The following is a 23,766-nucleotide window of genomic DNA, read 5'->3' as shown; positions in this document are numbered from 1 at the left end:
GTACAGCATACTCTAGGCCAAGACAAAGCCTTTGAAAAGTGAAATGATGACTCAGAGAGAACATAGAGACCTTTCTAAGAATAAAACCAAGCATTCTATTTGCTTTTTTCACCACTGCAGAGCAATGTTTCAATGAGAATTCCCAAATTGGTGAGCCCAGTTGCATTCAGAATAGTTTTAACGTTCACCTCACAAGCAAAATGTGGGTTGTTTGAACCAAAATGAGCAACCATGCACTTGTCCATTCTGAAAATCACGCTCTATTCATTTGCCCATGATGCTCCAATCCTACTAAGTGGGTATGGAGTAGCTCCCTATTGCTTTGATTCTTTACTGCACCCATTAGTTTAATGTCATCTGTGAATTTGCCAATGATCACATCCATTCCCTGATCAAGTTTATTGATAAAAGTGAAAAGAGTATGGGACCAAGGACACTTCCTTGCAATGTCCTCTTAACGAATAAAACTCACCCGGGCCTGACTTGGGTGCCCTAATGAAAATTAGATCTGTTCAAAGCTTTTGAAAATAAGAATATAAATCGATAGGCAGGCATTTATAACCTGGTTTGGGCCTCTAGAAAATCACTTAGCCATGAGCCCATGATGTTCTTGAGACAAATCTGCTTCTTTGAGGGGGACTCCACTTGTAACAACTGTTCAATCAATAACCCTGTTCACCGTAACCTCTGTGACCTTTCTTGCAACCACAATTTTATCCAATTCAACAGATGTTCCCAACCTCAAGTAAACACTTTTGCTTGTTGTCCTGTTGGACCAAATTGAATGCCTTCTGGAAATCAAGATAGACAACATTGATGTTTCTGCCTTTGTCCAAAGCCTTAGTCACATGACCATAGAAGCAAAGGAAGAGATTGGTAACATAACTTTCCCTTCCTGAATCCATGCAGATTTTTTACCAAGACATTATTGTCTAACATGCAATCCACGAGTTGCTTTTTGGTAATAATTTCCAGTATTTTAGAGAGAGAGCTAGTCAAACTCACTCTTGTGATAGTTTGAGATGATTTCCCTACTACCCTTTATAAGGATAGGGACTACGTTGGCAAGTTTCCAATCCCATCGGACGATACCACTACTCTTGTACAAATCTGTGCAACTGACAAAAACAGTTCATTAGTATATTCCTTAAGGAACCCGGAATAAATGTCATCTGGTCCTGGTGCTTTACTAGCAGATAAATTCCTAAGAAGCTGTAATAGAAGGACATCTATTTGAATTCCATTCAGTTCCTTATCAACCCATAGTTTCTCTCTACTTGAAACATCAGTCTTTATTAAAAATTAATGTGAAAAAATAGTTGAATATCTTACACGTTTTAGTTGCTCTCTACCCTACACCCTTCCATGAATAATAAACAAACAGGTACTTTGCATCCATTATTAACATACAAAAAAAAATTGGATCAGTGCCAATATTATCTGCTAATCTAGATTCTACTTCTTTCTTGCTATCTCTAATCACTTTCATCACAACTTTCTCCTTTTATCTCTATAAGCAGCCAAATCTAAGTTAACATTCTTTATAAGTGCCTTTTTCTCTTTTTAAGATAAAGATTACTCATGTTATGTGAACCAGAGGAGGTACAATGAACAAACATGCTTCTTATGAACAGAGTATTATGTCACACACTAAGCAGAAGAAAGTTTCTCTAAAAATTCAGTTAACCAGGTTTACCCCCCCCCCCAACTGATTCCAACTTGTCTTTGAAAGTATCTGCCAACTTTTCTCTCACAAGACTAAAGTTAGTTCTATGAAACAAGAAATTATTCTTTTGTTATCAGCTTTACCTAAAGAGAAATTAGACAAAACTGACACCACAATTCTTCACTAGATTTTATTAACATGAAAGAATATTCAAAACCTTTCCAACACTATAAAAGAAAGTGACAATTTTCCTAGTATTCTTCAACAGAGACAACACAGTTTGAAAATCAGTGTTGTGAAATTTTTTTTAAAGAAATTGCCACTTTCCAATATCATCTTTGTTATTTGAGAACTGTGCACACAGCCAGATTTGCAATCAAGTAGGATGAATTACACTAAAAATTATACTTTCAAATACAGTAAAGTTCAGCTATAATGAGTACGGTTTATAACGAGAATCTCGCTGTATTGAATGAGTTGCAAGTAGTTGTCAAAGAGATGATGTAAAAGATATCAAAAAAAAAAAAATTTGGTCAAGGAGGTAAATTTGGTTGGAAGTTCAAAATTAGTAAGCATTCACTATAATATAAAAAATTCTAGAAAATGTCAGTTTTTCTTTCTTCAAGAATTTATATAACTAAGGCCAGTATTACACAACAAACGTTTTATAACAAAGGGAAACTTCTCTAAGGCAGCCACTCTGTGTTCCGTAAAAAGTAAAATTTGTGAAGGTGACCGCCAAATAGAAGTTATACAACAGGAAAAAACATTTCAGGGGTCCTGTCAACATAACGCGTTTCAGAGTCCCTAAAAAATCTCATACTCAATTTATGTACAATGCCGCAAAAAACAGATACATATGCAGTCAAACCCCAATTTAACTAATCGAAAGAACTGACAATTAGTTCAATCTGGGTAAAATTGATTAGGAGCATGCACACGCTCAAAACGATACATTTTATAAGCTACCAACTGCTGCTACAACTTATTTCCATCAACAATTGAAAAAAATGTATAAACTCAAGAATAAGTCAGGGTTTGAATGAAAAAATTGCTTGAGAAGTTTTTGGGTATGTCCAACATTTTTATCAAATTTTGTCAAAACTTCATTTTTCATTGACCAAAAAAAGGCTCTCTCTTCAGATTACCTGCAATTCTTTGCTTGTAATAAAGAGTAAGACAGAGCACACACAAACTTGAAGTAACTTTATTTCTTTACTAAAATTTAAACATGCGGACAACAAAATGTTTCATTGCATTAGTGTATACTGATTGGCCCCACTGAAACCTGCCTATGCGCACCAGAGTTTGCCTTGACTATGTAGCAATTTGGCTAATCAGATGGATAAGTTGTAGCCAAATTGACGCGTCATATGAAAAAATGCAGATTCCAAAAAAACTTATATCAAGTTAAAGATGAAAATATAAATCAAAATGCAAATCATGTATAAAATAAAAATTGTTTGATATAAAATGTAAATTACAGTACAAAAAATATTTTAGTTTTCAAGAATCTGCTGAAATTTTTTTGCTGTCCACAATTCAAAAGCATTTTCGAAATTCAATTGTTGCCTGCTGGGACCATTAACAGGAACAGAAATACTGTTATTTATATTTTTTACATTTATTCTGTTCCGCAACTGTGTTTTAATGAAGTTCATGATTCTGAGGCAGAGATATTTATAGATCGCTAATTGAATATTGCATTGCATATTCATCATTGCATATTCATCATTGCATATTCATCATTGCATATTCATCATAGTCGTGGAGCCGTAGTCGCTTAGTCAGGAGTCAGGAACAGTCACAAGTTTTGCTATAGCTGAATTCCTAAATTTGTCCTCTCTATGAGTATCAGAAGGAAACTCTGACTACTTAGATTCATTTTGATTGATGTATGATCACTTGTTCACATTTTTATACTGTGTTTAACACTTCTATGTTTTATTCATAAAGACAAGCTAATTACATAAATATAATAAAGTAAGAAATATATAAGCAATATAAATATAATTAATTATATACAGTATATATTAACTAATTATTATAATAATATGACTATAATAAATATAAGCAACTAAAATAAATGTGTACATAATAACTGGAGGGGAGGAAGGAATTAGGATGCCTTTGATGAAAATCCAAAATTTGCATTGTTTTATTTTTTGGTTATGAAAAATTTATTCCGTACAATCACACTTGCAGTACGATTAGGTATGGAGTTGAGTTACTTAAATCAGTTTAAATAACTCTAATTATCAGAATTAACAATTTTGCTGGGGGAGGGGGGGAAGGACAATATTCGGGCACTTTCTCTATATATATAACTAACAGAAAAAGTTTAATTTAGTAGTATTAACTAGGTTTAGTTTTTTTTACATTCATTGCTAAATATTCTACTAAATATTCTATTGGTACAAAAAAGAGCTCAAAGAAACCCGTCGACACTGAGGAATTAACATGTATAACAAATTTAAAACAAATATAATTAACAAGGAAACATTTTATTTTCTGGATATTATGCTGAGGTGAACTCGGAAAGAAAAGTCATCTTGTCTCTGCCAGGAATCGAACCCAGGCCCTCTTGCATACCGGGCAAACATGCTACCATCTACACCACTGGAGACATGACCCTGCCTTCCTTATTTCAAGCACTGTGGCGTGAGGCACTGAAGTAGAGACATTAGTAGCCTCTCTTAACTTCAGGAATTAGCCCCCAGGTGGGACGGTTTAAAGAGATAGATGGCTTTTTCTCAGCCCAAGATATCAAGGAAACATTTTATTTTCTGGATATTATGCTGAGGTGAACTGGGTTCGAGTCCCGGCGGAGACCAGATGACTTTTCTTTCCGAGTTCACCTCAGCATAATATCCAGAAAATAAAATGTTTCCTTGATATCTTGGGCTGAGAAAAAAGCCATCTATCACTCTAAATATGATTAAGTTGAGCACATTATATACAGTATTTACTAATAAACCAGTCTATAATTTCTCTGATTGATTTTTCATTTCAGAAAGCCTCAGCTTCAATAATAAATTCAAAGCAAATGATTCTGATAATCTTCTGATTCATATAAGTCCTTTTTGAGCAATTCCCAGCTGGAATGATTTTCTTCTCTCCCCCCCCCCCCAATGGTCCACAACTGTGGTCCACCACCATTTAACTTCCACTTATTTCACACCTGAATATGAGAGATATGTCAGATTTGTATTGCCACCACCCCCTGAAATTCTTAAAATTAATAATCTTCTGCGTACTTTCATCTTGGATTTGGCACCCCGTGTGAGTCACGTATCCGAAGAGCCACTTCTGCAGCTTGGCAACAGAATTTTTTTTTAAGGGATAGCCAACTGAAAGTTGGAAAACTTTAGAAAATCATATTTGGTCTGCACATTAGCGGCCTAGCGAATCTGAAACCTGAATTTTCATGACGTAACACTCACGATCACATACTGGCTTGATGGCTGGATGTTTATGATAGAGTTTTTACAGATTTATCTTTTCCAACGATCTCTGAAAATTGTATTACGATTCGAATGGACGATTCTTCAAAAAATTGCATTTGAAATCTCGAGAAAATGAAGAGAATTTATGCTGTAAATACGCTCTCTCTGACGTGGGTAGGTAGTCGCGAACATTACTGTAATTTCCAATTTATAACCTACAGGAGGAAAACCCTCAGAAATTGGAAAATTCAGTATAATAGCCAATCTCATTCCGGGACGCAACTTGATATTTCATCAGCCTCGTTTTTAAGGTCACGATCATGATAGAGGGTGAGGAGTAGGAAAAATAAAATAAGTTGGTACACAGGTTTCCCCCCCCCCCATCCATATTTTTCTTAAAACTCGTAAAGTACGCATCCCACGGGAAGTGTGAACAAAATTGTTATGCATCCTTTCCTGAAATTCCGGGTATTTGATACGCAACAGCGCATCGGTGGCATGTCTGCTGAGAGAATCAAGTAAAGAGTTTATCATCGAGTAAAGGGTTAAAACAATTGGTTGGTTTTTGCATGTAGGCTCTTGGGGGTGCGCTCAACTAGTAATGCTTCTAGATGAGGCTGATTGTCCCTGTCAACCCCCCCCCCCCTCCTCTGGAACTGTACTGAAAGTAGCTGCACATTGTTTGCGATTAGATAACAAAAATTTCACTTCAGAATTTTTGCACATGCGTCAAATGACAGATTTGACCATCAAGAGGCAGAATGGACACTCGTGATTTGGCGAGCCCGATCTTTTATTTATTCGCCAAATGAAATATTTTGTCGCGATTTGGTACAATGGCGATTGGCAGCGCAAACCCTGAAGCGCACTCTAAATGGCTCTATTGCCTTAGGAGTTCTTGAAACTGCTATGTGATATTTATATATTAGTATTTATATCAGTATTTTTACACTCTGCTAAAAATATCTGTCAACATATTTTTAAACTCATCATATATTTTAGTTCTTTGGAGGACAAATATATATCAGTATTTGCCACCACTGAAAGTGTTTGGTATCACTATTTTTCATGTGATACACCAAAATGTACTGCAATAAACCTCTTCACAGGGTTGATACACCCCACTAAATTTTGTTTTTGCAACAAAGTATTGTAAAGCAAAGCAAAAATTTGAATAGCTTTGTGGAGCAATTAAAATTTTTTGCCACAAATAAATACTCATAAGTGCATTTTTTTGGTGGTATTAAAAATGCAGATTTAGAAAAGATGCCAACAGCAGAATACTCATTAACAGCAGTGGATAGGGTGGCCATAAAATAGGAGTGGTTTTTGTAATGTCTATGGAGTCTATTGTGTGTTTTAGAAAAAACTGGCCACAAAAAGAAGTTGGGTTGCAGAATAGAGGCAGCCACCTATTGGAAGTTTCATTGAAGTTCTTTTACAAAACTTGAAAAATACAACCAATAAGCTTATTGGTTGCATATGTCAAGTTTTTCTTGATCTTTTTAAAATTTTTTTTTATAAAACTTTTGGTGTAATACCAGCCTAAGGATGACACCAATCACTGCACATGCTCATCATAAATATTACTCTGACATACTTGTAACCAATAATGAACACATAATAGTCAATTTTTTTTACCATCTCTCCCTACTTTTAAGGCTTTCCCACTAGACATGAAGAATATCTGACAATAAATTTCATACCTCTCGAGCTTTTATGCCGTGTTCAATATGTCACTTGCTCCATGTCACAATGATGAGAAAAAAAAGTTGATCCCTCCGCATCTCCAGCAAAAGCGACAACAGTCACCTCAAGAGGTCATTCCGTCTCCTCGCTCGCCAAAAACCGCACTGAAGATGTTCACTACAGTAGTGGATGAAATGTCTGCTACAAAACAGTTTGGAACACGGCATAACAGTCCCAAAGGTATGAAACTTATTATAAACTCCGGCCGTGAAAGCCTACTTTCTCTTTTCAATATGTGACAATTTTATATTTGACTTTTTGTCTCTTCATGTGACAATGAACCCACTGTCACTGCCAGGGCTTATTTGACCAGAACTTGAAAAAATTGTGCTAAAAAAATTCAACAGGTTCTTACAGCTATGAAAATGAAGCAGTGATATAATAACTGTTTGATTGGTCGGCTGGATTGTTTTGAGAATATAAAATTTTATACATAAACAACTTAGAGAACCAACTGTTGTGTGACTAAAAATCAGTCTCACAACTGGAGTTGCGTTCATTCAAAAAAAGCCTAAATATTAGAATTAATTACCCAAAGACGATTATAATGTAGATAAAGCAGAAATTTTTATAATTTATTACATGACAGAGCGAAAAATTGAAATTCATTTTTAATGAGAAGTCCATTATAAAATTTTCTTTATGATTGTGAGCTCTCATAATAACAGACTTTTACTGTAAAAATTTTCAAAAAATTCAATAAATAAGTCACTATTGACTAGAAAGAGCATCTTTTGATTCGCTAGTTACTTTAAAATTTAAAACTGGAAAGGGTGGCTGAAAATAGCATAATGGATCAGAGAAAAACCCCACATATTTAACTGAAACTGGAATCACATTTTAAACAATTTCACAATATAATTAATTTTATCATCATATTATTACATTAATAATTCAGCCACACGTAATAACCAATTTTACCAAAGGAATCATTCATGTAATTCAGAATTATTTCATAGGAAAGAAATTTTTCCTGCATAAAAGCAATTCTAGAAATAAGAGATTTGAGTAAAAAGTTCTTTTGAATCCCTCTTATGGGGTTAAAGTGTATACTCAAAAAAAACCAAAAACATGTTTCAAAGTCTAGTTTGCCCCTTGTCTGTAATGATAACTTGCACTATACAAGAAAGCAAAAAAAAGCTCTAGAAATTTTTGTCAAAAATTTTTTTGAAAAAAAAATTGGCTACTTCAAATTTCAAATCCTGTTACTTCATCTAATTATTGCTAGGCAAGTTCACATTAAATTTGCTGTAGGTGTAATATGTAAAACTCCAAATTTCACTGTTGAATTTTGAAAACTTCATATTACTACTGAAAATGAACTTCCTAATAGAACACACAAAGATGCAGAGACGATGGTAAAATAGACAAGATACATGTAAAAATTTAATGTTAGAAGTAAAACGCAAAACACATGCGTAGATGGAATTATATAATCTATCTCTCAGCATGCAGTTAGTACAGACTGACTTGTCTTTGTCACACCACTGTCATTTTTATCATTCTGATGGTCTCAGATTGGCTAGTAAGTCTGCTTTTGATCTTTCAAAAAGCAATAGTTTGCAAAATCAAAATATGGAATGACATCAAGCAATTTAATTTCATTAAACAATCAACTAAATATTTTCCCGTTTTTCGCTCGATTAAACTGAATGGTTGCCCTGGAATAATAAAAGCAGAATGATTGGCTTACACAAGCTAGCAAGATCTTTAATTTTTTGGTGAGTCCATTTTCATGGTGCGATAAGTAATGAGGATACAAATTGATCTGCAAGATATACTATATCAGAATGAATCAAATAAAATCAGCAGAATAAAATCGAAACAAAAAGGTTCTAAAGTTCTTTGGCAGAACAGAGAATATGTTCTATAATTTGTGTGGGTAGGAATTTATATATACCATATCTTATATTATGTCATTTCAGCAGCCATTCAATAAAGTTGATGATATGAAAATAAGGCAGTGGTGCCCATCTTGACTGGTGATTGAGAGTTGGTGATTCCAGACATTCTTAGATAAAAAGCTCTTCCAACTCCTTGAGCTGAGTAGCTGCTCCATTGCGAAGCCTTGTCAGGGTGATAAAGTTCCTCTCAGAGGGACTTGGATTCAAAGATACATGTAGCTTGGTGAACAAGGGTATTTACGACAGCACGTTTCTAGCCAAGATGGTGACTTCTTGTTCTGATACCTGTTGATATACGCATGGTATCTTACATTCCCAGTGATCATACCATAGCCGCCAACTTTTGAAAATTAGGGAGATTTTCGCGTGGACCCGCATTTTATACTAAAACCACTCCCCAATAAATACAAAAGGGATTTTCCACACATAAAAGTTAAAGTGTAGGGAATAAAATCCCTACTCAAAAATTGAAGTCAAATAAAATAGGGATTTTACTCACATGGAAGTTAAACCCCTGGGAATAAAATCCTTACGCAAAAAACAAGTGAAATTGGAGGCCAAAACTTCAATGGTGATATAAAAAAAATATTGTGTTCAATCAGAAACGATGTGAACAAACATTCTGCACAAATGACCCCAAAATCATCGGAAGATGAAGGGAAAAAAACGTCAATTTTTTAAGAGCACTGACTTTTTGTGACACTTGTTTGATGTTTTTCGATTTCACATGGGTGATGATGTCAGTCTTTATACCATGACCAATGTTTATGTTGGTAACACAACTTGCGTAAAGAGAAAAAGTTGACCCTTTTCTGGAACGTTTGATGAAAGGAAATTCATTGGGGAATAAGTATCTTTATAAATTTGATTAAATATTTTTCTTCTTATCAGTATTCATGTTTTGTTATCGCATGTACGTAACTTCAACAAAAGAGGAAGTTTTGACCACATGCGTGTCACTATAACCTTCAATCCAGGACTATTGGCTGCTAAGCTATTTCCCTGCACGATAAGACAAACAACTTTTCTTGTTACCATCAGAGGGTTTGTAAAACTTCCTTAAAAAGGAGTTTTGCACTATTCCCCCATTTACGACGTGTGACGCCATTTCAAAAGGGGAAAAAAGGAGGCAAAAGACTTTTGGCCCCACAAGAAATTCCTTAGGGATTGTTTCCAGAAGCAGGAATTCTTTTTAAATGAAGTAGAAATTTTTTAGGGATACTTAAGGATTTCTGTGATTTTCGTAAAAATTCTGGAGATTTAAAAACTTTTTGGGAGGTCGAGAGATGAAGCTAAGTTAAATCGGGAGACTTGGCAGCTATGCCATGCTATGAGTGGTTCTTACATGTGTTCTGTCTAAGACCAAAGTCTAGCTCTTTTTGCAAAATGACCAGCTACTTGGCAAATTGGTCTGGCTCCATATACCAGCGACTGACCGGTTACTGTCAATGCACTGAGACAGAGTTCCATTACATTTCTTTTTAACTAAGACATCTAATAAAACTCAGCAGTGCTCTTTTATTTTTTCAGAGTGAATTGCATTCACTTCAGTGTGATCACAGTGTGTTCACAGCAGTGCTGTTGATATGAACCAAGAAGTCAGACAAAACATCTTTATAGCTCAAGATTATCATTACTTGGATGGCATCAATGTGGCAAAACAAACAAGAGCTTTACAGTAGAAAAGACTGCAAGGTTTATTCAAAGGATTCGGAGTAGAAAATTATGACACCAAGGGAACTTATGATACCATATAATGTTTCAAAAGTTTCTTGTTTTATTTATGAGCATGTGGTGTGGTCAGGACATAATTAGTTACATTGCGTTTAAGATTTTGAACTGAAAATAAGGCTTTAGTTGAGTAGTTTTATCCTCTAAAATGGTACTCACTTAGCTGATTTTTCTTCTATGGATATATAGAATTAGTTTCCAAAAAAAAAAAATCAATAGTAAAATACACCCTCAGGAAATTAAAAGAAAAGACTGTCTTTTGAACAGATAATAAAATTTACAAAGGAGACATTTTTTGAACTAAAATTTAAAAATAAAATAAAATACCAATAGGTTTTTAAAAGCTATACGATTTAGTGAGTGAGTATTATTTATTCCTTGTTCGATGAATTGAAAGATGTTTTCTACCTGGACCTTCTTGCGATGTATAGATGACAGTGGAGGAAAGTTTTCCAGAGTAAGGGGAGTCTTTCACTTCAGGGACAGGTGCAGGTTCATAATCAGCTATCTTCCCAGGAATAGGCTGGTTATGGTGTTGAATTTGGGGTGCAGGAGCTGCAGAGTTGATGGAATAAATTAGGCAAATCAGACAAGAGTTAAAAAATAAGGTTATTTGAAAACAGCCAAGGACAACAATCAACACATTCAGTAAATGTGAAGCTGAAAAACAATATACAAATTTGAAACAAAAATAGATCTGAAGTTAATATGTGAAGTTATACTATTTATGTTAGAGCATAAAATATCTTTTGATCATTTTATGAAGTATTCATAAATAACATGCAGTATAAATTAACAAAGATGCATAGAAAAGAAAAAAACCACGATCCCCCTCTCTTATTTCATGCCTTTTCTTGACTTTTGAGCAACCACTGCCATAAGAAGTTTTCGTATTTTTGCTTTACAATTTTCTTCGCTACTGAGGAAAGTCAGAAACAAGTGTCATTATCACCGGAACTAAATTTTGGGCTCACCTATGTTGCTTACCCTATATTTATTGTTTTTGTCCAGCAGCATCATACTGCCTGCACAAGACATAATATTGAAGGAACTCACCCACACACACAATATCATATGTGATTTTAACAGCTATAAATGGAAGGTACTCTCAAAAACAATCTCACCAACAGTTTTAGGGGCTGAAGGTGTACTCTCCTTTCAATATACTCCTCACACTACATTTTCACTATTCAAAACAATGATACAGAGTCACCAGCAATATAATGCTTCTTGAAAATTTCGGGGACAAGGTCTATAGACCGGTAGCCTGTTTTTGTCATTCATCAGCTAGTACTAATCAACTTATGAGAACATGTTCTATCATTTTCAACATGTTCCTGGAAAAAATTTCAGGAACACGTTAATGTCATGACATATAGGAAGCTCTTCTTGCAATAAATAAAGAATTAAAATATTTCAGAGAAACTCAATTATGAAAAAAGTAGTTAAAACAAAAATATTATCAGAACTAAAATAACTTTCATGTATAAAATATTAAAAACCCTTAAAATTTTAAAATAAATAAAATAAAGTGAAAGTATACATTTTATAGTCATAAGTCAGTACTCACTTTGGAGTTTAGACATTTTTCAAATTTCTAGACTAATCATTATATAATTTCAGGCACATTAATCATAGTGTTTTAACTCACACTTTCCAGTGCAGATTTGGTCAGTGTTTTCATGGGACAGACAACAAATTGAAAGAAAACAAAAGGTTTCGACCAACCCTATATCATGAAAAGCTGCAAATGATTTGTAACTTTCACAAAATATTTTGCCTGTTTCGTGCAATACTTGTATTCATTTTTGTGAAAATAGCATGCATATTTACGAATTGTTTTAACCCAAATTCAAATTTTTATCACATGTTTGTTGTTTATAACATGCAGAGTTTTCAACTAATTTCTACAGAACTAACAGAAAATTTCACACTGTACACGAGACACACTTTAAAGAAATTTAAAACGTAACAATTTAGAATTTGATGAGCTTTGAGCATTATCTTAAAACCAGTAAGGGAGGTAGGTATATGCCATAATACAAGTTTACAACGAATTGTTAACGTTTTAGAAGCAGTTCTAAGGTACTCTGATACAGATATTTGTCTGTCACAAGTAAATATCATTTTAAGCCAAACATTGGAAATCGAAAAATAACTTGAGAAATCAGTAGCATATTTTGCATCACTAACATAACGGCCTAGTGACGATTTGAGAGTATTGTAACAGCATTTTCTACTACCACAGCTGATTTTCTTTATCTAACTTTTGAGGCATTTCTGCATTGAAATATTTTCGGATTTATTGGACAATTTTAAAAGTTTCCCCGAGTTTATGGACGTTCTCCTTTAAAAAAAAAAAACACACACACACACACTATTTCATTAACCAATAACTAAAATAACAATCATTAAAATTATATAGGCCTACACTCAAAATATACAGGTAGGAATGTAGGAACTTTAGCACTCAATATTTTTTCAGAAACAAAACAAACTGTCCTCATTCTGTTATTTTAAAAATTAACACAGTAAGAAATTTAAAAATCACATTTGAAAACCTCATTTTGAATCTAAAAAAAAAGAGATCAATTAAAAAAAAACTTTAAAAATAAACAATACTTTACTTTAATGCAAGAGGGATGAATGGGACATTCCCATTCATCCTCACTATAACTCTTCATTTGCAACCATTTTGTAAAATGTGTGCATTCATGAGACAGTAAAATAAAGTATGTATTTCTATAACATATAAGATATATAAACAGCAAAGTATGGATTCTTGGCTTATAGCAGTACTTATGAAATTGAAGAAATATGCAGAAATTTACTTTTTTGATATTGTTTTTTTAGCTTAAGCGAACAAATTCAACAGTCATTTTGATTTTCTTATTCCTGTTGTGATTGAAGCTACACTAAGGTAATGTATTGGTGAAAAAAGAAACTAAACAAAGTGTTTAAGGGCTGAGTGTCCCATTCATCCCTCATTTTTCTTATTTAAGTAAGTTTTTAATTACGAATGCACAAGAAATATCAAGTTTATTTTTTCATAGTTTGGTGACCAGATGTATATAGTGCAGCTTGTATAAAAATTCCAGTTCATTGCTAAAATTCAAAAAGATGGATTACAGCTCACTATATCACTAACAAGTTACTAGCTGAAAGTAGTTGCATGATAAGGGATTTTCACAGACTGATATTTTGATTATATTGAGAATAAGCCTGCAGCATTATTTGAATGTGTGAAGACGCATGTCTGATTTTATGTAAGAGAAATGCTTGGGCATAACACATGTGTATGAAAATATTACATTAAAATGAAAGATGCTGATGAAGAGAATGACCAGATGAAAGAAAATAATTGATATCAATTTGGTGAAGATTCCTTATGCATATATATATACAGTGGAATCTCGATAACTCGACATGTGGCCAACTTGACATCAATTATTCCCTTGGTTGGCCCAATACTTAATTTCAAAGAGGGGGGACTCTCTAACTCGACACATGTTTGGCTTAACTCCACTTAAGTCGACTACGATTTTTGTCCCTTTACCACGACTGGTTTTTACAACTGCCCGTGTGTTACCATTCTAAGAAATTTTTGACGTTGTTCACGGGTACTTCGATAATCCTGTTTCTTTGTTCTACACTCATGTCCATAAATTAAGGATAATGCCAGCTCCGGCAAATAAAGGTTCAGAAACAAAACAAACGTTACTTATTCATAAAGCCCATTTGTTAAACAAAAGATAAAGAACAAAAACGATGGTGTATGTATGATACCATTCATAAAAACTATGATTTTTGCTCCCTGGAGCAATTGTAAAAAATATCTCCTTTACAAAAACTTACTATTACATGGTTGGTATGATGGTTAATACATTGTATGTCTCCCATGAGATGAAATACAGTCCGTACAACGCCTAGGCATGCTGAGTATCAAATTATCGATCTGATCTTGGGGAAGATCACTCCACTCAGCAAGCAATGCTCTCCGAAGTTCCAGTACACATGTAGGAGGTGGTTGACGGGCTGCAACTCGTCGGCCAAGCATGTCCCACACATGCTCTATCGGATTCAAGTCAGGTGAGAATGCTGGCCATTCCATACGGGTTATATCCTCAGATTCAAGGCATTCGTTTACGATGTTTGCTCGGTGAGGACGGGCGTTGTCATCCAAAAACACAAATTCTGCGCCCATGGCACCCCTAAACAAACATACATGTTGTTCCAGAATGATGTCCCGATAAATTTGGGCTTTCATGGATCGGTTTGAACATGCAGATCTGTTCTGGAACCCAGTATAATTCCACCCCGAACGAGCAATGCTGCACCACCGTAACGGTGTCGTTCAATGATGTTGTCTTGGTGGTAACGGGTACCTGGCGTTCTCCATATGAAAGTCCAACGTGAATCAGACTGCAAGCTAAACCTGGACTCGTTGGAAAACATCACACAGATGTTCTCTACTCCAGGCTAATCGCTGCAGACAGTGAGTTGCCGTGAGCGGAACACATCTGACAGGCCTGCGAGCATATAGACCAATATCTCCCAAACGTCTGTACACAGTTTGCCTTGAAACTGTGGTACCCGTGGCTGCAGATAGCTGACGAGACAGGTCGGATGCTGTGCTCCGTCTGCTTCTTTTGGCAGTTACTGCCAAATACCGGTCTTCATTCGGCATTGTAACTCGGGGCGACCTGTACTGTAACGTCTACTGACATTTCCGTTATCTTGGAATCGTTGCCAAAGCCTAGAGATGACACTTTGGGCAATTCCAAGTTCCTCGGATACTTCCATCTGAGTACGCCCACATTCCAGGCAGCCAATAATTCTACCACGTAAAAAATCATCCACATGCGTCCTCTGTGTCATAACTATTCTCTTATGGCACTGAGCGCCTTACAGAAATCTTGTGAACAATTTCACTTCTTTGCCACCATTCCTTATATACCCCCCTCTTACACTCTCGTCATTGTGACGTACTATCGGCATCATCTGGAAGCTTCCTGAAATTTGCATATCATTCTTGCAGATGTGTGTGATAATTCTACAGGTGAAATTTTTACTTTAGATTTCGATTTCAGTGTGATTCTGAATTATCCTTAATTTATGGACATGAGTGTATATCAGTGTTTCCCAACTTGGATGCTGTGATATCGGCTAAGGGGTGCCGTGAGATATTATGGAGATAGATAAAAAACATGACAGTCCACTTAAGGTCATAAAAAAATTTTTAAATTGAATTAATTACTCTCATGCGTGACACACTCATTGGATACGTCGCCATCTGGTGGCAGTGTCAGCAATGTGAGCTTTGGCCTGAGTTAGGTCTAGCTGTCCATGTATGGCCCCGTTTAGCCAACATCATCTGTAACAGAAAGCCTCCGTACGAGACTCGTGACAACAATTAAGAAGTCCATTCCATCTAGTCATTGGATATACTGCAAAAAAAAAAGTAAAAATATCGAATGCGTTGGCCTCCTATATCCATGGCCCCCCACATCCTGAAGCAGGGCCCCTATGCTGGGATCTTTCACGGGGCCCCTTTATGATGAATTTATAGCATGAAAAACAAAAAAAAAATTATTAAAATCACAGCGGGCCCCAGGGCTGGAGCCTTGTCAGCCTACCCCTTGTGGGGCCATGGCTATATCCAATGGCTGTAGGTGAAATGGCCTTCTTCAGTGACATCAAAGCTTTGAGTGGATGCCTTGTGCTATAGATGGTGTTGGTTCAGCACACACGAGCTTAAGGAAAGAGGATTAATTGGTTTTGTAGTTTAATGGCCTTGGGTGCTCACCTGGCCAGATGAATTTTCTTTCTTGGATTTATCTTCACATCACTCAGCTGTCTAAACCGTCATAGTAATAGCGGAGAGTGACATCACCTTCGGATAAGATGAAAGAACTCATTTGTCAACACTTATCACGATTGCAAGATGCAAAAGATATGTAATTTCTATCTCATCTCTTTGCATTGAGAATCTCAACTGGGTTGTCTCACCATTTGATTTTGCAGACAGTGCGAAGAAAATAAATTTCACTGCTTGCAAACGAGATGAATTTATTGATTTTTGCGCTGATTCCACACTCAAAGGTAAGTTCACCAAAAGAGTAAGGCGTCTGTGGCTGCTTTTTGGCTTGGACTGAGAGAGGACTATCTTGATCTAACGAAGAAAGCAACTAATGCACTTTTGTCCTTTTCAACATATCTATACGAGCAAGTCTTCTCTACTATGGCAACAATAAAATACAAAAAGCAAGAAATAGAGTACTACTACTCAATCGTACAATGCAGCTTGTACACATTCCTATAAGGAATCTCTATCGAATTGGTACATGCCGGAATGTGCGCGTATATGTTGTGAATCTAACGAAGTTTGTTTTTGTGTAATGCTTGTTATGTGTAGTGCTTCCATCTGTCAATAAATAGATTGCAAGACCTTCAGGACAATTTACATGTTTTGTTGCCAGCTGTAAGGAATGATTTCAAATATTTGTGCTTTAAGCATCAATCACAAGTTTCATATATTAATGATTAATCGAACAAAACTTAATTGATGTATTTTTACTCTGTGATTTTTGTTGTAGTAAACTGCATTCTGTATTCAAGGAAGGGTGCCCCAAGTTTTCAATGTTATTCGCAAGGGTGCTGCGAACTTCAAAAGGTTGGGAAACACTGTTCTAAAGTATATGATGGGTTTCTTTTATGTGCTGTGGGTGAGGGGTGTGGCGTGCATGTGAAGAATGAATGTTTGAAGCCTCTTGGCTGGCCCATCATTTTGGTAGCATTTCCAGGAGATGTCTTTAATTTTTTTCATGGTCAAAAGAAGTGTGGTTGATTCCTAAAGTGTAGTGTCAACATCCAATAGGGATAAAAATCTCATCTCTTGTGAGTTTTGATATTGTTCGTTGAGGAGAATGTTTTTGGCGGAACTGTTTTACGATTTCTTGGAAAAGGAGTAAAAGAAAGAGCTAAAGCCTGGTTAGATGCTGAATATATCATTTGGTTGTCATTGTGAGTATTGACTACCATGAATGCAATGGCTCCAGGTGAACTTCATACTTTAACTTTAAAATCAAAAGTTGAAATTTTCAAAAACTAGAATCGAGAAAAACTCAGTGAACTTGCAGAAGAATATGGAGTTGCACGGAATACAATTTCAACATTTGTTAAAAATGAGGGAAATTTTTTTCAGCATTTAATCTTCCTATGAACCAAGCAGAAAATGCATAAGAAATAAGAATTAAGCCATGTAGAGGAAGCAATCTTGTGGTTCAAATCCCTCGATCTCACTCAATCCTATTATCAGGATCAAGAGAATGCTGGTTTTTGTTCCGAGTCTTTGGGAAACGATTATTTTTCCGAAGATTCCTCCCAGATTAAGTGTGGAGAAAGCGTAAATAGCATAATGGGTGATTGTATCGACGATGAATTTGTGAATATTGACTCTGATCTTGTAACATCAGGAGTTTTAGAAGACGATGATATTGTAGAATCAATCAACCAAAGCAAGTGTTCCATGTTTCAAAGAAATAGAATCAGAGAAAGTTCAAATGAAGAAGTATCTGTACCATCTCTCCATGATGCATTAAAAACTCTAGTTGTGATACGTCACTTCCTACACAGTCAGGAAGTCAGGAAAAGCCAAACACTCGCGGGATAAACTGAAAAGTGTAGAAGAATTTTTGTTTTCTCTTCAGAAAGAAAAACAAGCAAATATACTTGATTATTTTTCATGAGGTACATTTTTTTTATAAGTTTTGATTATATTTTGAAACAACCCCAAATTAAAATTAATGAGAATTAGAATTTTATTTAATACAATTGTTAGAATGTATATTATGTACACAAAAATGATCAGACAAAAATTTAGAGAAAAACCCTGCTAACTCGACATGTTTGTCTATACTTTTGGGGTGTCGAGTTACCGAGAGTCTACTGTATATATATATATTAAGTATATAACTTTTATACTTCTCACGTGTAGTATAAAAGTTTTCTGTAAGGTTCACAAAAATTGGTTGAAAAGTCAGCATGTTAAGCAAAAAATAAATTGGAATTTTTAGAAGAAAAATCATATTTTTGTGAATATATATGCTATTTTAAGGAGAAGCATATGAATATTGCAAGTAAGCAAGTAAAATATTTTGTGAAAGCTAAACAAATCCTTTGCAGCTTTTTATGATATAGGGTTGATCAAAAACATTGTTTTCTGATTAAATTTTTTGTTGGTCCCCCAAAAAACACTTGTGATAAAATTTGCACTGGAAAGTATGAGTTCAAGCATTATGTTTATATGCCTGAAATTACAGAATGATTTGTCCAGTATTTCTCTAGAAATTTGAAAAAAAATTTCTGAACTCCAAAGTGGACACTGACTTATGGTTGTATATGGTGTATCTCTGCCACTAATTTGGGCAAATTAAGTAAATTAATGTTCACAAACAGTGTCAAGACAGACATGCTAGAAGTACCTATGGTTGGAGGGTTATAATCAATTAGTTCTGGACTTTTACTTTCACCACCTACAGCAAGGAAGAGAAAAAATTAATGCATTCATCACTCACAAACAAATTTTATATTAAAGATAGATACTACATGCATAGCGTCAGCTACAGCAGACCTGCCAACTTTTACAAGGTAAAATTCCTGCAACTTTCTCACGAAAATCCTACAAGCTTACTTTTATATGTTTAAAATTTTTATAGGCATGATAAGAACCAATATAAGAAGTAATACATGAGGTGACCATGTGACCCATATTTTATGGGATTTCTCAGTATTTCTTCTTTTTCGCTGCCAAACTATTTTAAATAAATGTAGTTATGTGTTTTAATGATATGTTTCTTTGAATTTGAGATATTTACTGATATATTTGTCACGTTGAAAATTTGTAATGCAAAATGATTCTAATTCACTGAGATTTGCAGAAGTCCTTTATTTCCAGTCTGTTGGCAATTTTTTGCAATAAATTGAGAATTCCCCAATTTCTCACTTTTGCTGTCACAGTTAACAATTTCCATATATCATTGGTTCTCAAACTGTTCATTGCAGCTCCTAGGGTCATTGTGAGGAGTTTATGTATTGATGCATGCATGTTCAGTGCTTTGAGATGATTCTAGACTGTTTTGCAGAGCAGCGGGTAAATGATGACAAGGAAAAGGGAGTTGTGTGTGGAGAAAAGTTTGTGAGAACCAAAGCCATGCATTATTAGCATTTTTGTGCCCAAGTAGCACCATGGTGAAATACTTGTCTAGCACCATGAAGGTTTCCATGAGGTCCACGGGTTCGATCCTGGGGAAAGAACATAGATATCAAGTTCTTTCCCAATGAACTTGAGACGACCACGATAGATGGCACCTTCATTTCTGATCCAACTCTACTGTAGTAAATTTGTGTATGGCAATATGACTAGAGTTGGTGTGCGGTATAGTGGCAGTAGTGTCATATATGGATCAAAATTTTCTGAATTTTTCACAATGCAATATGGTTGGACTTGTAATACAAAAAGGAAATTCAATGACTGAATTATCTATCGGCCATGGTATGATCAAACACATAAAAAACACAACACACTTTCAACACGAACTATGTTTGTTTGCATTCAGATTTGGATGGCTTTCACAACTATTCATACAGTGTACCAGGCCTGGATTCCAGGTAGTATGATGTCACACAAGCTTGTTCATGTAATTAAATTCTAAAAATTGAGAATGGGAAGAGGCGTGCTTTCTAGAGAAGAAAAAAAAAACGGCAGAGGAAAACCATAACCATGTGTTTTTTTCATACTGAGAGCAAATAATTGAAAACAAAAAAATATCAATATATACTTGGGAAGCCCTGTAAATGTCGCTGAATCTGGAATTGTATGCCCAAATCTGTTGAGTTGGCAGCTCTGTACAGTAACAAGCTGAACTATTTAGGCAAATGAACAAATTCACAAACTCTATAATGCAAAACAAACAATAGGGTGGGAGACAAAGCACATCAAAACTGATCTTCAGTGTTAAGAATACCCACTCAGTTATAATGTTAAGTTTCTGATGATCTACTAGTTGTCCAGTAAAAAAGGAGAAAAAAAAATGTATTATTAAGTATTTTAATAAAGGAAACGTTGAAAAAATGCAATCTCATTACCGCACAAGTACTTCCACACAGCAGAGGTTAGAGAATTAAACACTTTATACACAAAATATGGCGAAAAAACTGATGTACTGAAAGGCTTTTAATTACATGTATAAAATTTAAAAAAAATTTAGGAACAAGACAGGAAGAAAGAAATTTCACTCGCTTACATGGCCAAATTACTAGAATGACTAATTTATAGACAAAACCAAAGAAAAGTTGTGGACTGAGTTAAGACATCTAATCTGCATGCACATCGCAGGAGATGTGTTTTGCTTAACCACAACCAAATAAAATTCAAACACTCAAATATTAGCCTGCATAAGCAGATGTTGCACTCAGAGTTAAAGCATTTCTATGTTATACAAGTGGACTAAAGAGAAAGGAAAATATAAAATATATGGGGTGCATTCTTATAATTGTGCAATAGCTATGTGTTTAAAAAATGTTCTTTGAATTCATCCTAGAAACCTTATCTGATTGATTGCAAAAACAATTGATTGAACACTTCCCATAAACTGATTCAAAAATGTTGAATAATTCCTACCCCTAACATTAATTTAAAGAAACCACAAACCATTCACAGGTGCAACACCATTTTTCTCAGGTACTAAGTGGCGTTTCTGCTCCATCTGTTTTTTCCTTTCCAGTTCACCGTGGTAGGAAACATTGCTGATTATCTTTGTAGTACTACGAATTCGGAGTGTTTCAGGATCATCTGCCACTTGCGTGAACTTTCCTTTCTGTTTTTCAAAATCTTCATGATATTTTACCTAAATGATTGTCAAACATACAAAATAAATGTTATACACCACCACATAATACGATACCCTATTTTTAGCAGAAAATTATGTTTTAAAAAATAAACTGATCAGATGAGATGCATCCTTTATGACATTTGATATCTGTATTTCATAGGCGCATTGCATTTGACCTCACAACTACACTGTATAGCCAAAACTTTGTGCCCACTTTGGATTAGACATATTAGATATCGAATGACATGAGATTTTGGCTGGTTCAAAGTTTCAGCCTGATTGCTTGTGTTTGATTAAATGAGACATATTCAAGAATGTCAACATCTGAGAACTTTATAACTCAACATGATTAATTAAAACTTAAACAAAAATTATTAGTTAACAGTAAACTTTCCCCGACTTCTTATCGGTCGTAGGCCCTTGGCTGTACCTCCACTACGATTGCAGGATGAAATAACTGGATTCTAGACTCCCAAGGGAAGAAAACAACACTTTATTTAATTTATTATCCGACACCTCCAACGGAACCGTCCTGTCTCTTTGGTACAAACTTTCACACTATCCCTCTTTTTCGAATGTCTCAAATCGTTCTCGTTTCTCTCTCTCGCGACTCCTGTTTCTCCTCTGCCTTTTTCCAACCTCTTTTCTCCTGAACCTTACATTAACGAAACAGTGTTAAAATATATTGCAGTAAAATATTGTCTCCAAATCAACGCTTATCTGCAGTTGTGAACAGAGAATCTCTTCAAAAAATCTTTGTCAGTTGGGCTCCACTGCGCCCCTGACAAAGTGAATCTGATCTGTTCTGCCAAACAAACGTAGTTAATAAATGAGCCCAAGTAGAACATGAAACACCCAGAGATGTCATTGACACGTTACAAAACGTCAAATACCCGGAATTTCAGAAAAGGAAGCATAAAAATTTTGTTCACGCGTCCTCCAGGACGCACTTTCCTAGTTCTAAGAAAAAGTATAGGGGGAAAACCTATCCAACCTTTTTTTCCTTTCTTTTTTTTCTTCTTTTTACCATGTATCATGATTGTGGGACCTTAAAAGACCATAAAGTCGTTTTAGTATTTTGTACACTGTACTGTATTAATATACATGCGGGTTGTTGAAGAATAAGATGAGGGATATCTAGTTGCTTCCCTTAATAAGGAGCCGTGTACAGAAGTATCAAATTTCGGATTTTTTATTCCCCTGCGGATTTTTTGAAATCACGGTACTTTCGCAGCTATCTGCCGGCATTCAAAGACAGTGATGATACGCCGTAAATTCGTCTTGTTGCTACAATATTGCGAATGCACATTTTTTAATCGTAAAGGACTGGAACGCCCATTCAAATTGTAAAACTTTCCCGATATCGTGGAAAAAAAACCGAATCTGTAAAAACTCTACCTTTCATATCCACAGTTTTGTCATCTAGCTGCTGTGGTAGTCACAGTTTTGCATCGCAAAAATCAGTGGTGCATATGCAGAATCGGCTTTTGGAGGGACACAAGGATCTAATTCTTCACAGATAGTATAAAAGAAATTTTATTAAAAATATTTTTGTAGAGAATTGAAATATTGTAATCTGGGTGGGGTGAAGGAAGAGGCCCCTTATAGCCCCTAAATTTTGCTTTTGGTAAAAATCCGGGTTTGGAACTTGCAATTAAAGAAAGAGGGACACACTTTTCAATCAAAAAGGACAGGATTTTTCGAATAACCTGGGTCCCGAGTACAGTGGCATGTCTGAACACCCTACCAACCCTTTCTTATCTTGAGCCATTTTAGTTATGGTGAATAATCAACAATAGAAAAATGTGAGAAGTCAGGAAAAACCCAAATTTATGAAGTTTCTGCGAGACCTACACACATTTAAAAAGAGCATAAAAAATCCTATAAGGTGACACCATTTTCAATTGAATATCTGGATTTAATGGTGAACTACAAGTGCTGAAACATTAATGAAAGTCAAAATCGAATTGTCTCCAAATTTTTTAATCGCCAATTCCGCGAAAACGATTGGTCAACTTTGCGAAAAAATTGGAAATTGATATATAGTGCAACAATAAAATTCCAGTTAAATGTTGCGGAAATTTATAAAGATGTGGGAGATACACTGAGCTAATTTGTTTTGTATTATACCCCATTCTGGATTAAAACAAATTACTTCAATTACTGCACAAAATATCAATCTGAGTATAAAAAATATACAATATTGAAAGTGTAAAATGAAGTAATTTTTTACAAATCAGTTTTTTCCATTTCTTTGCATTCAGTGGAAGAAACCTTTATTTCTTCCGACTATTTTTTCCAACTCAAAGGAAGCTTCCTAACTCTGGCAGCAACATACCTGATGAACTTTGTAGATATGTCAATCAAAATGCTATTAA

General features: G+C 35.1%; 1 protein-coding gene across 4 annotated transcripts in view; it reads right to left on the bottom strand.

Annotated features, from left to right (window-relative positions):
* The window catches only part of Lasp (LIM and SH3 domain protein Lasp), a 126,973-nt gene that overhangs the window by 32,014 nt on the left and 71,193 nt on the right, over positions 1 to 23,766 (bottom strand). For 2 of the 4 annotated variants that reach the window (XM_089246082.1, XM_089246085.1), the window contains exons 4-6: positions 21,208 to 21,403; positions 18,980 to 19,030; positions 10,905 to 11,051 (exon numbers count right to left, since the gene is read on the bottom strand). In XM_089246082.1, coding sequence (XP_089102208.1) covers positions 10,905 to 11,051; positions 18,980 to 19,030; positions 21,208 to 21,403 — 394 coding nt within the window. The remainder of the gene's footprint in view (positions 1 to 10,904; positions 11,052 to 18,979; positions 19,031 to 21,207; positions 21,404 to 23,766) is intronic. The other 2 variants (XM_089246086.1, XM_089246083.1) reach the window with 1 other exon arrangement.

The sequence above is a fragment of the Pholcus phalangioides genome, unplaced genomic scaffold, assembly GCF_987345545.1.
Source record: "Pholcus phalangioides strain wild (caught in Gottingen) unplaced genomic scaffold, Ppha-v1.0 ptg000017l_1, whole genome shotgun sequence".
NCBI lineage: Eukaryota > Metazoa > Arthropoda > Arachnida > Araneae > Pholcidae > Pholcus > Pholcus phalangioides.
The sequence above is the reverse complement of the archived record's forward strand: the minus strand, read 5'-3'. Positions and strand labels throughout refer to the sequence as shown.